Here is a 17,282-nt window from a genome sequence, read left to right as displayed (position 1 = left end):
GAGGAAGTCGAGATTAATGGCTACAATGAAAACGTTTTGTAGTGCACAACTTTTCGAAGCAGTGTTTGAAGCATTATTCGATTGATTGATTGAAACTTTTATTAGTAGATTGCACAATACAGTACATATTCTGTACAATTGACCACTAAATGGTAACAGTCGAATAAGTTTTTCAACTTGTCCACGTTAATCATCCATCCATTTTCTACATTTCATGGTCATTTATACTGATGAAGTATGTTTCCTGGGTGCAATTATAACCAGTGAAGTCAAAATGAACACACAGCCATCATGTATACAAATATATATTTTGTTAAAAACTGTTCCCTGACAGTTTAGAGTAATATATTTTTTCGGCGACTTTACCTCCACACTGTTGATATCATAACATGTCACTGTTGTTGTCATCTTTAGACGGAACTATAAAAAGGGTCGGAACAACGTTTCACAATAGTAAGTCCGGAAGGAAACAGGTACACTACTTTGCATTCCACATAAACATACTGTTAAATCATCTATCCATCTTCTTCCGCTTATCCAAGGTCGGGTCGTGGGGGCAGCAGCCTAAGCAGGGAAGTCCAGACTTCCCTCTCCCCAGCTACTTCGTACAGCTCCTCCCGGGGGATCCTGAGGCGTTCCCAGGGCAGCCGGGAGACATAATCTTCCCAATGTGCTATTTTTTCTTATGCTTCCCCTTGGAAGTGAAGTGAATTATATTTATATAGTGCTTTTTCTCTAGTGACTCAAAGCGCTTTACATAGTGAAACCCAATATCTAAGTTACATTCAAACCAGTGTGGGTGGCACTGGGAGCAGGTGGGTAAAGTGTCTTGCCCAAGGACACAACGGCAGTGACTAGGATGGCGGAAGCGGGAATCGAATTTGCAACCCTCAAGTTGCTGGCACGGCCACTCTACCAACCGAGCTAAACCGAAGAAAATGTAGCGCACCCCCTACATACCGTTCTAAATAATATCATTTTGGTATATAAACATTTCATAATTACACATACATACCATTCTAAATAATATTTTGGTATATAAAAATTTCATAATTACATATAACACTGTATACTTATTTTTAGAATAATTGTATCTAAGTTATCACAATATTTTGTGTTGCATGAGTTCCCGGCGAGAGGACAAAAGCTGTCTTTGATCCTACCAAACAAAAGGCTTGCAAAACTCCAATGTGCAAGACGGGAAGCAACAAGAAGATGTTCTGTTTCTTTGATGTATCGTAATCAACAGAAAGATATTGTTTGGACCCGAGATCTACAAAGCGAAGAGGAAGCAGGACATGACTCCCATCCAGGCACCTCTTCTTTGAACTGTTTTACAACCTTTTTTTTAACTGTTGTAATCAAAGGCAATGGCTGTTTACGACCCCCGTCCCTTAGAAACAGCTGTTGCCATGTAATAAGGGAAAGTCCAATTAAAAGAGGAGGCGTACAATCTTTCGCCAGAGCGTGGTGAGACTGTACAAGAGAACAGTCCAGACGTCTCTCCTCAAATGAGCCAAATTTAATTCTGTCTCTATTTCATTCCTTGCTTTTTGTCTTGTTTAATAGATGTCATCAGTGTTTGAACCTGACACTTATTAAATAAAAAAATAAAAAATTAATTAGATCCCTATTTAAACTATATATATATAAAAATGTGACCAAATTGATACGGTAAAAATACATTCCAATAAACTCAATACAAATTGATCAGCAACATCAACTCTGGAGCACAGCATACAAAACACTTTAACCTTCAAATCAACAGTAGTGGCTGATTTCTGTCCTAAATCTTTTTGGGTAACTTTCACCAAGATACATTGGGGTGACATGACATGAGAGGTCAAGTCACCCTGAACATTGGACAGTTCTTGTTTGACAAGAACAAGAAAGTTTGATCATATTACGCCTGCACTGGCTCACCTGCACTGGCTTCCTGTGCACTTAAGATGTGACTTTAAGGTTTTACTACTTAGGTATAAAATACTACACGGTCTAGCTCCCGGCAAGAAATCTGCGTTCAAAAGATTCCGGCTTATTAGTGATTCCTAGAGCCCAAAAAAGTCTGCGGGCTATAGAGCGTTTTCCGTTCGGGCTCCAGTACTCTGGAATGCCCTCCCGGTAACAGTTCGAGATGCTACCTCAGTAGAAGCATTTAAGTCTCACCTTAAAACTCATCTGTATACTCTAGCCTATAAATAGACCTCCTTTTTAGACCAGTTGATCTGCCGCTTCTTTTCTTTTTTCTCCTATGTCCCCCCCTCCCTTGTGGAGGGGGTCCGGTCCGATGACCATGGATGAAGTACTGGCTGTCCAGAGTCGAGACCCAGGATGGACCGCTCATCGGGACCCAGGATGGACCGCTCGCCTGTATCGGTTGGGGACATCTCTACGCTGCTGATCCGCCTCCGCTTGAGATGGTCTCCTGTGGATGGGACTCTCGCTGCTGTCTTGGATCCGCTTGAATTGAACTCTCGCGGCTGTGTTGGAGCCACTATGGATTGAACTTTCACAGTATCATGTTAGACCCGCTCGACATCCATTGCTTTCGGTCCCCTAGAGGGGGGTGGGGGGGTTGCCCACATCGGAGGTCCTCTCCAAGGTTTCTCATAGTCAGCATTGTCACTGGCGTCCCACTGGATGTGAATTCTCCCTGCCCACTGGGTGTGAGTTTTCCTTGCCCTTTTGTGGGTTCTTCCGAGGATGTTGTAGTCGTAATGATTTGTGCAGTCCTTTGAGACATTTTTGATTTGGGGCTATATAAATAAACATTGATTGATTGATTGATTGATATAGAAATCAGTTCATCATGGAGCGTATAAATAATAAGGGAAGACCAAGCCTGGTGTGCGCTCTTTCTCAATTCCTTTACGAGGTTCACCATCTTTCGTCTCCGGAGACACTGTCTGTTTTCATATCGATTCAATCCAACTTTGTACTATCTGACTGTGAGTAATTAAAACTGTTGTAACAAACTCTCCATTGTTCTTGTTTAAGAATCTGACATTTTGACCACATAAAATTGGCTACCGGCCCCGGGTTAAATCCCCCATATTTCTACCACATAAAATTGGCGTCACGAACATCAAAACATATTGGCTAAAAAACTGGGCACAGACCAAATTTAATTGCATAGACATGTTGCCGTTAGCGTTAGTGATCATTTTAATGTCCCTGAATACAACTGTTTTTGCGCCTTAGAACAATTTTTGCAGATTTTTTTTTTAATATAAAAAAAGATGAAGTCGAGATTAATGGCTACAACAGGGGTCGGGAACCTTTTTGGCGGAGAGAGCCAAGAAGCCAAATATTTGAAAATGTATTTCCGTAAGAGCCATATATTTTTTTTAACACTGAACACAACTAAACGCGTGCATTTTTAAGTAAGACCAACATTTCTAGAGTAAAATAGGTCTCTTATTCTTTCTAATAATTTTATTCTGAAGCTAAATGTGGAGGGGGCGTGGCCTGCGGGCCTGCAGCGAAGTGGGGTGTAGCCAGGATCGGCCTCGAAATCAGCGACAGGTGCGTAGACCGCCCACCTGGGCCTTGTTATCTAATCACCTGTCGCTCTGTTTATAAGCAGCAGCCATGAGGAGAGACCAGGTTGGGGCCGGAGCCGGAGTGCGAGCGAGAACGAAAGAGAAAAAGACAAATGATGGAAAGCAACTGAGAGACTTACTGAAAAATAAAACAATATTGTAACCCTGAAACGGGCTCTCATGTCGGTGCTTGGTGGTCTGAAGAATCCGCAGGAGGGCAAGCCCCACACTAACCAATAATGAATACTTCTTACCATTAACGCAACTTCTTGAACATAAAAATGCATGAGAATGTTTTATATTTTCAACGATATTTTTCATTAGAAGTGGAATTATTCATTACTTATCGTGTTAAGCAGCGTCTGCTCAGATTTATCCGAGAGCCAGATGCAGTCATCAAAAGAGCCACATCTGGCTCGAGAGCCATAGGTTCCCTACCCCTGGGCTACAATAAACACGTTCCTTTGAATAATAAAGTGTCATTATAACCACCCAAGTCAAAATGATCACGCAGCCATCATATATACACATATATATTTTATTAAAAACTGTTGCCTGACAGTTTAGAGTAATAATATTTTTCGGAGACTCTACCTCCACACTGTTGATATCATAAAACGTCACCGTTGTTGTACAATCATAAGTAACCACATGTGACAATCATTCCCAGACAAGTTAAAAATCAGCATGACACTGATCAATCAAGAGCTGCAAAGACAATATTCAATAAAAAAAATGTGATCCCAGAAAGCACGTCAGGAAGTGGAACTGGTGCGGATTGTTTCTGCACACCAGCACAATCAATAGTGAAACATTATTGTTGGTTTCACTAGTAAAAAAAAAATACAATAACAACAGGTACGATTTCTTTGGAGGGCATGGGGACAAAAACATCCATTAGTAGTGCAACAAAATAAAAATAAAAAGTTCCCTTTCCCACAAGGTGTGATGAAACTCAACAGACCCTGACTACCAAGATGAGACAGCTTGTACTGCCTCTTCAAACATTATAAATATCAAATAAAAAAAGGTCAATGTTGCTCTGTCATGTACACAAAAATACCTTACACTCCACTTCTGAAGCGGCTTAACATTCTGTAAAGGATGAAATGTATCGAGCCAAATGATTCCTTTCCAGTTTCCTCCAGGATGCTGTTTGACCGGCAGTAAAAAAAGGGTAGAAAAAACAACTTTCCGTTTCTTTGTCCAAGCATGATTTTCACAGTAAAACACTGCTTGTATGTCATTCAAAAAAAACAAAAAACGCCACAAAGAACACTTACTTCCTTCATTCGCTTCAACGTGACCCACGTTCACATCCATGTCCACAAACAGGCCGTGACACAATCCCAATCGGCGGCCATGAGCGTCACAAAGCAAGGATATCGTGTTTGCAAAGAAGAAATAGCACCTGTGTCTTTTTAAAAAAAAAAGGCGTCTGGTGTCTCCAACTCCTTTTAGTCCTTCCTGAGCAGGTGATCCTTGACTTGTGGACCTGGTGCAGGGGATTACTGTTCGAGGAACATGGCCTCCTGAAACGCTTCGATCCATCTACAGACAAAATAAGACAAATGAGGTCAAAGGTTAGGGCAGAGCTGGGCAAATATTTTTGACTCGGGGGCCAAATTGAGAGAAAATGTGTCTATAGGGGCGCCTATATGAGTAAAAAATTAAATATACACATTTAGCTGTACAGTATGTGTGTTTGGGTCCCTTTTTTGTCCAGGAACACTAATACCAAAAGTCACAATGTCCGATAGAGAAGTGTTTTTCAACCACTGTGCCGCGGCACACTAGTGTGACGTGAGATACAGTCTGGTGTGCTGTGGGAAATTATCTAATTTCAACCATTTGGGTTAAAAATATTTTTTTGCAAACCAGTAATAATCCATCCATCCATCCATATTCTTCCGCTTATCCGAGGTTGGGTCACGGGGGCAACAGCCTAAGCAGGGAAACCCAGACTTCCCTCTCCCCAGCCACTTCGTCTAGCTCTTCCCGGGGGATCCCGAGGCGTTCCCAGGCCAGCCGGGAGACATAGTCTTCCCAACGTGTCCTGGGTCTTCCCCGTGGCCTCCTACCGGTTGGACGTGCCCTAAACACCTCCCTAGGGAGGCGTTCGGGTGGCATCCTGACCAGATGCCTGGACCACCTCATCTGGCTCCTCTCGATGTGAAGGAGCAGCGGCTTTACTTTGAGTTCCTCCCGGATGGCAGAGCTTCTCACCCTATCTCTAAGGGAGAGCCCCGCCACACGGCGGAGGAAACTCATTTCGGCCGCTTGTACCCGTGATCTTATCCTTTCGGTCATGACCCAAAGCTCATGACCATAGGTGAGGATGGGAACGTAGATTGACCGGTAAATTGAGAGCTTTGCCTTCCGGCTCAGCTCCTTCTTCACCACAACGGATCGGTACAACGTCCGCATTGCTGAAGACGCCGCACCGATCCGCCTGTCGATCTCACGATCCACTCTTCAGTAATAATAATAATAATAGTCTGCAAAACATGTGTTGTTTTCGAGTGTCCGTGCTGTCTAGAGCTGGGCCGAGTAACCGTGTAATACTCTTCGGTATTAGCCGGTAGCTAATTGCTTTGTAGATGTCGGAAACAGCGGGAGGCAGCGTGCAAGTTAAATAAAAAATAAACAAAAGCTGAGCGCCCCTAAAAAAAGGCATTGAAGCTTAGGGAAGGCTATGCAGAATTAAACTAAACTGAACTGGCTTACAAAGTAAACAAAAACAGAACGCTGGACGACAGCAAAGACTTACTGTGGAGCAGAGACAGCGTCCACAGTGTACGTACTAACATTACATGACAATCAACAATGTCCACACAAAGAAGGGTAAAAACAACTGAAATATTCTTGATTGCTAAAACAAATTAGATGCGGGAAATATCGCTCAAAAGGAAGACATGAAACTGCGACAGGAAAATACCAAAAAAAAGAGAAAAAGCCACCAATTTTTAGAGAAGGCAACATTAAAAAGATAAGTCTTGACTAGTATTTGTATACCGGGTATTCCGTTGAGACCGGCTGAGCATCAGCGTGACTTCTTGTGATTTTCTCCGCCTGGAGCTCACACGCAGTCTCAGCCTTTTATCAAAATGATCTGATGTCTAGTACTTCTTGTGTTTTTAATTCATCTCTATTGTCAGACAACCTTAAACTATAGTTAAATCATATGTGGAGTCGTTTTAACCAAACCCGAACTGGCTTACTAAGTAAAGAAAAAAAGAATGCTGGACGACAGCAAAGACTTACTGTGGAGCAGAGACAGCGTCCACAGTGTACGTCCGAACATGACATGACAGTCAACAATGTCCACACAAAGAAGGATAAAAACAACTGAAATATTCTTGATGGCTAAAACAAATTAAATGCGGGAAATATCGCTCAAAGGAAGACATGAAACTGCTACAGGAAAATACCAAAAAAAAGAGAAAAAGCCACCAATTTTTAGAGAAGGCAACATTAAAAAGATAAGTCTTGACTAGTATTTGTATACCGGGTATTCCGTTGAGACCTGCTGAGCATCAGCATGACTTCTCGTGATCTTCTCCGCCTGGAGCTCACACCCAGCCTCAGCCTTTTATCAAAATGATCTGATGTCTAGTACTTCTTGTGTTTTTAATTCAACTATATTGTCGGACAACCTTAAACTATAGTTAAATCATATGTGGAGTCGTTTTAACCAAACCCGAACTGGCTTACTAAGTAAACAAAAACAGAATGCTGGACGACAGCAAAGACTTACTGTGGAGCAGAGACAGCGTCAACAGTGTACGTCCGAACATGACATGACAGTCAACAATGTCCACACGAAGAAGGATAAAAACAACTGAAATATTCTTGATTGCTAAAACAAAGTAGATGCGGGAAATATTGCTCAGGGACGGCGTGGCGCAGTGGGGAGAGTGGCCGTGCGCAACCCGAGCGTCCCCGGTTCAATTCCCACCTAGTACCAACCTCGTCACGTCCGTTGTGTCCTGAGCAAGACACTTCACCCTTGCTCCTGATGGGTGCTGGTTGGCGCCTTGCATGGCAGCTCCCTCCATCAGTGTGTGAATGTGTGTGTGAATGGGTAAATGTGGAAGTAGTGTCAAAGCGCTTTGAGTACCTTGAAGGTAGAAAAGCGCTATACAAGTACAACCCATTTATCATTTATTCATTTATCACCCTACCATCCCCACACACTTCCACCGTGACTATAAATCAGTGTTTTCAACCACCAGTGTGACGTGAGATAGAGTCTGGTGTGCCGTGGGAGATTGTCTAATTTAACCTATTTGGATTGAAATTTTTTGTTGCAAACTAGTAATTATAGTCTGCAAATGACGTGTTGTTGTTGAGTTTCTAGGCTGTCAGGAGCTTGGCAGAGTAACCGTGTAATACTCTTCCAAATCAGTAGGTGGCAGCCGGTAGCCAATTGTTTTGTAGATGTCGCATACAGTGGGAAGCAGTGAGCAGGTAAAAAGGTATCTAATGCTTAAATAAAAATAAACAAAAGGTGAGTGCCCCTAAGAAAAGGCATTGAAGCTTAGGGAAGGCTATGCAGAACAAAACTAAACTGAACTGGCTACAAAGTAAACAAAAACAGAATGCTAGACGACAGCAAAAACTTACTGTGGGGCAGAGACGGCGTCCACAGTGCACGTCCGAACATGACATGACAATCAACAATGTCCCCACACACTATTAATCAGTGTTTTCAACCACTAGTGTGACGTGGGAGATTATCTAATTTACCCTATTTGGGTTAAAAATGTTTTCTGAAAACCAGTAATTACAGTCTGCAAATTATGTGTATTTGTTGAGTTTCTAGGCTGTCTAGTGTTTGGCAGAGTAGCCGTGTAATACTCTTCCATATCAGTAGGTGGCAGCCGGTAGCTAATTGCTTTGTAGATGTCGCATACAGTGGGAGGCAGTGTGCAGGTAAAATAATGTCTAATGCTTAAGTAAAAAAGTAAACAAAAGGTGAGTGCCCCTAAGAAAAGGCATTGAAGCTTAGGGAAGGCTATGCTGAACGAGACTAAAACTGAACTGGCTGCAAAGTAAACAAAAACAGAATGCTGGACGACAGCAAAGACTTACTATGGAGCAGACGCGTCCACGGTGCACGTCCGAACATGACATGACAATCAAAAATGTCCCCACACACTATTAATCAGTGTTTTCAACCACTAGTGTGACGTGGGAGATTATCCAATTTCCCCTATTTGGGTTAAACATGTTTTCTGAAAACCAGTAATTACAGTCTGCAAATGACGTGTTGTTGTTGAGTTTCTAGGCTGTCAGGAGCTCGGCAGAGTAACCGTGTAATACTCTTCCATATCAGTAGGTGGCAGCCGGTAGCTAATTGTTTTGTATATGTCGCATACAGTGGGAAGCAGTGAGCAGGTAAAAAGGTATCTAATGCTTGAATAAAAATAAACAAAAGGTGAGTGCTCCTAAGAAAAGGCATTGAAGCTTAGGGAAGGCTATGCTGAACGAGACTAAAACTCAACTGGCTGCAAAGTAAACAAAAAAAGAATGCTGGACGACAGCAAAGACTTACTGTGGAGCAAAGACAGCGTCCACAGTGTACATCCAAACATGACATGACAGTCAACAATGTCCACACGAAGAAGGATAAAAACAACTGAAATATTCTTGATTGCTAAAACAAATTAGATGCGGGAAATATCGCTCAAAGGAAGACATGAAACTGCTACAGGAAAATACCAAAAAAAAGAGAAAAAGCCACCAATTTTTAGAGAAGGCAACATTAAAGAGATAAGTCTTGACTAGTATTTGTACACCGGGTATTCCGTTGAGACCAGCTGAGCATCAGCATGACTTCTCGTGATTTTCTCCGCCTGGAGCTCACACCCAGCCTCAGCCTTTTATCAAAATGATCTGATGTCTAGTACTTCTTGTGTTTTTAATTCAACTCTATTGTCAGACAACCTTAAACTATAGTTAAATCATATGTGGAGTCGTTTTAACCAAACCCGAACTGGCTTACAAAGTAAACAAAAATAGAATGCTGGACGACAGCAAAGACTTACTGTGGAGCAGAGACAGCGTCCACAGTGTACATCCGAACATGACATGACAATCAACAATGTCCACACAAAGAAGGATAAAAACAACTGAAATATTCTTGATCTCTAAAACAAAGTAGATGCGGGAAATATCGCTCAAAGGAAGACATCAAACTGCTACAGGAAAATACCAAAAAAAAGAGAAAAAGACACCAAAATGGGAGCGCAAGACAAGAAGTAAAACACTAGACAAAGCAAAAGTGCAAATAAGTCAGGGTGTGATGTGACAAGTGGTGACAGTACATCTACTTTGAGACAAGAGCTATATTGGTGCATGTTTGCTTATGCTTTAAAGTCATATCTAAGTTTAGTTTTTGGAACGATTTCTGCTGGTGGTGTGTCCCCGCATTTTTTTCAATGCAAAAAATATGCCTTGGCTCCAAAAAGGTTGAAAAACACTGCGATAAGAGTTCTAAAAAAGTTATGACAGACCACTTAAAAAAAAAAAAAATACAATTTTACAGTTTTTTTACTGAATGGGGACATGAAAATAAAGACAGTGGGATTGACGATATGAACTATGAACATGTGGGTGTGAGTACCTCCTGGCGGTGGGGATGTCGTCGGCCTTAAAGATGTAAAAGAGTGTGTTCTTATGGTAGAGCTTGAACTGCATCCTCTGGGCCGGCCCGTTCTTCTCCTCCCTGAGGAAGAAGCCGAGCAAAGGCTGACTCTCCAGCGCCGCCACGTCCTGAAAGGAGTCGGGGTGTCGGTAAATCAAGCACGTGACAACATATAGAACCCCAAAAAGCAGTGAAGTTGTCACTTTGTGTAAATGGTAAATAAAAAGAGAATACAATGATTAGCAAATTCCTTTTCAACTTATATTCAATTGAATAGACTGCAAAGACAAGATATTTCACGTTCACACTGAGAATGTTTTGTAATTAATGATTCACTTAGAATTTAACGGCAGCAACACATTGCAAAAACTTTGTCACAGGGGCATTTTTACCAGTGTGTTACATGGCCTTTCCTTTTAACAACACTCTGTAAAGGTTTGGGAACTGAGGAGACACATTTTTGAAGTGGAACTCTTACCCATTCTTGCTTGATTTACAGCTCAAGTTGTTCAACAGTCTCCGTTTTCATATTTTAGGCTTCATAATGCGCCACACATTTTCAATAGAAGACCGGTCTGGTACCCGCACTCTTTTACTATGAAGCCACGCTGTTCTAACACGTGCCTTGGCATTGTCTTACTGAAATAAGCAGGGGCGTCCATGAATGGCAACATATGTTGCTTCAAAACCTGTATGTACCTTTCAGCATTAATGGTGCCTTCACAGATGTTTAAGTTATCCATGCCTTGGGCACTAATACACCCCCATATCATCACACATGCTGGCTTTTACACTTTGCGCCTAGAACAGTCCGGATGGTTCTTTTCCTCTTTGTTCCAGAGGACACGACGTCCACAGTTTCCAAAAACAATTTGAAATGTGGACTGGTCAGACCACAGAACACGTTTCCACTTTGCATCAGTCCATCTTAGATGGCTTGGGCCAAGCAAAGCCGGCGGCGTTTCTGGGTGTTGTTGATAAATGGCTTTGGCTTTACATAGTAAATCAATGATAAATGGGTTGCACTTGTATAGCGCTTTTCTACCTTCAAGGTACTCAAAGCGCTTTGACACTACTTCCACATTTACCCATTCACACACACATTCACACACTGATGGAGGGAGCTGCCATGCAAGGCGCTAACCAGCACCCATCAGGAGCAAGGGTGAAGTGTCTTGCTCAGGAAACAACGGACGTAACGAGGTTGGTACAAGGTGGGGATTGAACCAGGGACCCTCGGGTTGCGCACGGCCACTCTCCCACTGTGCCGTCCCATAGTAGAGTTTTAACTTGCACTTATAGATGTAGCGACCAACTGTAGTTACTGACAGTGTTTTTTTCTGAAGTGTTCCTAAGCCCAAGTGGTGATATCCTTTACACACCGATGTCGCTTTTTGATGCAGTGCCGCCTGAGGGATCGAAGGTCACGGGCATTTAATGTTGGTTTTCGGTCTTACCGCTTATGTGCAGTGATTTCTCTAGAATCCTTAAACCTTTTCATGATATTACAGTGTAGATCATGGGTGTCAAACTCTGGCCCGCGGGCCAAATGATTTCGTTTGGCCCTTGAGGCAAAAATAAATTAACATTAGAGCTGGCCAGCCGGTATTATACAATGGCGGTGCCGCTTTATCACCGCATTCAACGCTAATTCTCATACTTGCCAACCCTCCCGATTTTTCCAGGAGAATCCCGAATTTCAGTGCCTCCCCCGAAAATCTCCCGAGCCAACCATTCTCCCGAATTTCCACCCGGACAACAATATTGGGGGCGTGCCTTAGAGGTACTGCTTTTAGCATCCTCTACAACCTGTCGTCACGTCCGCTTTTCCTCCATACAAACAGCTTGCCGGCCCAGTCACGGAATATATGCGGCTTCTACACAGCACACAAGTGAATGCAAGGCAAACTTGGTCAACAGCCATACAGGTCACACTGAGGGTGGCCGTATAAACAACTTTAACACTGTTACACTACACTGTGAACCCACATCAAACAAGAATGACAAACACATCTCGGGAGATCATCCGCACCGTAACACAATAGAACAAATACCCAGAATCCCTTGCAGCACTAACTCTTCCGGGACGCTACAATATACACCCCCGCTACCAACAAAACTCGATTTTGCATGTCACTATAAAAGCCTTGCTTGTTCAATATTCAATGCAAAACTTGTTTGGGTCCCTATTAAAAGGTTCATTTGTTCAACTTTGGCCCGCGGCTTTGTTCAGTTTAGAATTTTAGCCCACTCTGGATTTGAGTTTGACACCCCTGGTGTAGATGGTGACATCCCTAAATTCCTTGCAATTGCTGGTTGAGAAATGTTGTTCTTAAACAATTTTCTCAGACATTTGTTGACAAAGTGGTGACCCTCGCCTTGTCCTTGTTTGTGAACGACTGAGCATTTCATGGAAGCTGCTTTTATACCCAATCATGGCACCCACATGTTCCCAATTAGCCTGTTCACCTGTGGGATGTTCCATATAAGCGTTTGATGAGCAATCCTCAACTTTCTCAGTTTTTTTTTGCCACTTGTGCCAGCTTTTCTGAATTCCAAATGAGCTAATATTTACAAAAACCAACAAAGTTTTCCAGTTTGAACGTTAAATATCTTGTCTTTGCAGTCTATTCAATTGAATATAAGTTGAAATTGATTTGTATTCTCTTTTTATTTATCATTTACACCAGTGGTCCCCAACCTTTTTGTATCCGCGGACCGGTCAACGCTTCCCCGGGCCGCGGGACAAATTTATTTTTCTTCTTTGTCATGAAAAAGGGACGTTTTTGTCATGAAAATGGGAGTTTTTTTGTGGTTGGTGCACTATTTGTAAGTGCCCGGTACCGGGCCGCGGCCCGGTGGTTGGGGAACACTGATTTACACAACGTGACAACTTCACTGCTTTTGGGGGTTTTGTAGGTAAAGAACACAAAAGCTATCAAGAGAAACCTCGCTGGCGGCGTAGGTGTACAAGACTTTGTTCTTGATGACAAACCACAGCCTCTTCCACTGCTTCTTGTTGCCCTTTGACCTGTTCAAGTAGCCGCTCATGGAGGAGTTTTCCGTGTTGGCCGACACCTGCCGGAGAAAACCTGGTCACATGACTGCTCAGACACACACACAAAAAAAACGGGGGTATATCTGTCACCTCTTTTAGAGCGGCTGGAATTTTCTTTTGTTTTCTGGTGAAGGAGAACGCTCCGGATTTGATGGGCGACACCGACGAGGAGGCGCAGCGGTCACCTACACGACACAGTCAAAGGGTATTTGGGATCAGACTTTTTGGTTCGGTACAGAGGCGTACTGATATACCACACGTGAGGGAGAGGAAGTGTTTGTTGCCTCTACGTTTGGACGTTATCTCCGCTTGTCACGCGGAAGACCAGGGTTCGATTCCCTGATGGGGAACCAATGTCCTGGGCATGACGTTAAAGTGCATCCGGTAGTGGAGGCTCCTCTATGGGGTCTCGGGGCACTAGGAGGTTGACCCCTTTACTACTGTTACCCCAGGTGGCCCTTGGCGAAGTCCTAGTACAGGGGTAGGGAACCTTTGGCTCTACAGCCAGATGTGGCTCTTTTGATGACTACATATGGCTCTCAGATAATTGTATTTATATAGCGCTTTTCTGTAGTGACTCAAAGCGCTTTACAAAGTGACACCCAATATCTAAGTTACATTTAACACAGCGTGGGTAGTACTGGGGGCAGGTGGGTAAAGGGTCTTGCCCAAGGACACAACGGCAGTGACTAGGATGGTGGAAGCGGGAATTGAACCTGGAACCCTCAAGTTGCTAGCACGGCCACTCTACCAACCAAACTATGCCGAGTAACAGTGTAATACTCTTCCATATCAGTAGGTGGCAGTCGGTAGCTAATTGCTTTGTAGATGTGGGAAACAGCGGGAGGCAGAGTGCAGGTAAAAAGGTGTCTAATGCTTAAACCTATGGCTCTAGAGCCAGATGACTGCATCCGGCTCTCAGATCAATCTTAGCTGACATTGCTTAACACGATAAGTAATGAATAATTCCGCTGGTAATCACAGTTTCAAAAATAACGTTCAAATTATAAAACATTCTCATGCATTTTAATCCAACCATCCATTTTCTACCGCACCTGTTCAAGATGTCGCATTAATGGTAAGAGGTATTATATGTATTATTGGTTAACTTTTATAATAACAATGTTGTTAAAAACAATAAGAGACGTATCATACTCTACAAATGTTGGTCATACTTAAAAATGCACAAATTTAGTTGCATTCAGTGTTGAAAAATATTATATGGCTCTTACGGAAATACATTGTGAAATATTTGGCTTTCATGGCTCTCTCAGCCAAAAAGGTTCCCGACCCCTGGTCTAGTACCTGACGGCCCCCTGGCCAGGGATATAGGGTGAAGACCTCAACGGCGGAGCAGGCGGAAGACGGTAGTTTTAAGAACCACCACAACGGCTGCGATGGCGGAAGAAGGCTGCAGCAGAAAAGGGTTCCCGGTCATCCTGGACTCCATGCCACTGGACCCTGACTCGGTTCTGTCAAGGACCGTGTGGTGACTGTCTGTGCACAAAGTCACGCACAGGCATCCTCCGTAAAGGGATACACCCCGACCAATGACTAGTATAGTATCTATCAATCAATCAATGTTTATTTATATAGCCCGAAATCACAAGTGTCTCAAAGGGCTGCACGAGCCACAACGACGTCCGTGGTTCAGGGTCCACATAAGGGCAAGGAAAAACTCACAACCCAGTGGGACGTCGATGAGAATGACTATGAGAAACCATGGAGAGGACCGCAGATGTGGGGAACCCCCCCGCACCCCCTCTAGAGGAGACCGGATGCAATGGACGTCGACATAATATTGTGAAAGTCCAGTCTACAGTGGGTCTAATAGTGAGAGTCTAGTCCATAGTGGATCTAACATAATAGTGAGAGTCCAGTCCATAGTGGATCTAACATAATAGTGAGAGTCCAATCCATAGTGGATCTAACATAATAGTGAGAGTCCAGTCCATAATGGATCTAACATAATAGTGAGAGTCCAGTCCATAGTGGATCTAACATAATAGTGAGAGTCCAGTCCATAGTGGATCTAACATAATAGTGAGAGTCCAGTCCATAGTGGATCTAACATAAAAGTGAGAGTCCAGTCCATAGTGGATCTAACATAAAAGTGAGAGTCCAGTCCATATTGGATCTAACATAAAAGTGAGAGTCCAATCCATATTGGATCCAACATAATAGCGAGAGTCCAGTCCATAGTGGATCCAACAGAATATTTAGAGTCCAGTCTATAGTGGATCTAACGTAATAGCATGAGAGTCCAGTCCATAGTGGATCTAACATAATAGTGTGAGAGTCCAGTCCATAGTGGATCTAACATAATAGTGAGAGTCCAGTCCATAGTGGATCTAACGTAATAGTGTGAGAGTCCAGTCCATAGTGGATCTAACATAATAGAGTGACAGTCCAGTCCATAGTGGATCTAACATGATAGTGAGAGTCCAGTCCATAGTGGATCTAACATAATAGTGAGAGTCCAGTCCATAGTGGATCTAACACAATAGTGAGAGTCCAGTCCATAGTGGATCCAACATAACAGTGTGAGAGACCAGTCCATAGTGGATCTAACATAATAGTGAGAGTCCAGTCCATAGTGGATCTAACATAATAGTGAGAGTCCAGTCCATAGTGGATCTAACATAATAGTGAGAGTCCAGTCCATAGTGGATCCAACATAACAGTGTGAGAGACCAGTCCATATTGGATCTAACATAATAGTGAGAGTCCAGTCCATAGTGGATCTAAAATAATAGTGAGAGTCCAGTCCATAGTGGATCTAACATAATAGTGAGAGTCCAGTCCATAGTGGATCTAACATAATAGTGAGAGTCCAGTCCATAGTGGATCTAACATAATAGTGAGAGTCCAGTCCATAGTGGATCTAACATAATAGTGAGAGTCCAGTCCATAGTGGATCCAACATAATAGTGAGAGTCCAGTCCATAGTGGATCTAACGTAATAGCGTGAGAGTCCAGTCCATAGTGGATCTAACATAATAGTGAGAGTCCAGTCCATAGTGGATCTAACATAATAGTGAGAGTCCAGTCCATAGTGGATCCAACATAACAGTGTGAGAGACCAGTCCATAGTGGATCTAACATAATAGTGAGAGTCCAGTCCATAGTGGATCTAACATAATAGTGAGAGACCAGTCCATAGTGGATCTAACATAATAGTGAGAGTCCAGTCCATAGTGGATCTAATATAATAGTGACACTCCAGTCCATAGTGGATCTAACATAATAGTGAGAGTCCAGTCCATAGTGGATCTAACGTAATAGCGTGAGAGTCCAGTCCATAGTGGATCTAACATAATAGTGAGAGTCCAGTCCATAGTGGATCCAACATAACAGTGTGAGAGACCAGTCCATATTGGATCTAACATAATAGTGAGAGTCCAGTCCATAGTGGATCTAAAATAATAGTGAGAGTCCAGTCCATAGTGGATCTAACATAATAGTGAGAGTCCAGTCCATAGTGGATCCAACATAACAGTGTGAGAGACCAGTCCATATTGGATCTAACATAATAGTGAGAGTCCAGTCCATAGTGGATCTAAAATAATAGTGAGAGTCCAGTCCATAGTGGATCTAAAATAATAGTGAGAGTCCAGTCCATAGTGGATCTAACATAATACTGAGAGTCCAGTCCATAGTGGATCTAACATAATAGTGAGAGTCCAGTCCATAGTGGATCTAACATAATAGTGATAGTCCAGTCCATAGTGGATCTAACATAATAGTGAGAGTCCAGTCCATAGTGGATCCAACATAATAGTGAGAGTCCAGTCCATAGTGGATCTAACGTAATAGCGTGAGAGTCCAGTCCATAGTGGATCTAACATAATAGTGAGAGTCCAGTCCATAGTGGATCTAACATAATAGTGAGAGTCCAGTCCATAGTGGATCCAACATAACAGTGTGAGAGACCAGTCCATAGTGGATCTAACATAATAGTGAGAGTCCAGTCCATAGTGGATCTAACATAATAGTGAGAGACCAGTCCATAGTGGATCTAACATAATAGTGA

At 42.8% G+C, this 17,282-nt stretch overlaps 1 protein-coding gene across 2 annotated transcripts in view; it reads right to left on the bottom strand.

The window, feature by feature from the left end:
• Positions 1-4,059: 4,059 nt before the first annotated feature.
• LOC133561026 (FYVE, RhoGEF and PH domain-containing protein 6-like) overlaps positions 4,060-17,282 on the bottom strand; it is a 68,485-nt gene continuing 55,262 nt past the window's right edge. For both annotated transcript variants that reach the window (XM_061914157.1, XM_061914158.1), the window contains exons 18-21: positions 13,340-13,434; positions 13,141-13,269; positions 10,171-10,319; positions 4,060-5,093 (exon numbers count right to left, since the gene is read on the bottom strand). In XM_061914157.1, coding sequence (XP_061770141.1) covers positions 5,051-5,093; positions 10,171-10,319; positions 13,141-13,269; positions 13,340-13,434 — 416 coding nt within the window. In that variant the 3' untranslated portion in view covers positions 4,060-5,050. The remainder of the gene's footprint in view (positions 5,094-10,170; positions 10,320-13,140; positions 13,270-13,339; positions 13,435-17,282) is intronic.

Source organism: Nerophis ophidion, linkage group LG10, assembly GCF_033978795.1.
Source record: "Nerophis ophidion isolate RoL-2023_Sa linkage group LG10, RoL_Noph_v1.0, whole genome shotgun sequence".
Taxonomy (NCBI): domain Eukaryota; kingdom Metazoa; phylum Chordata; class Actinopteri; order Syngnathiformes; family Syngnathidae; genus Nerophis; species Nerophis ophidion.
This window is presented reverse-complemented; position numbering and strand designations above follow the sequence as displayed.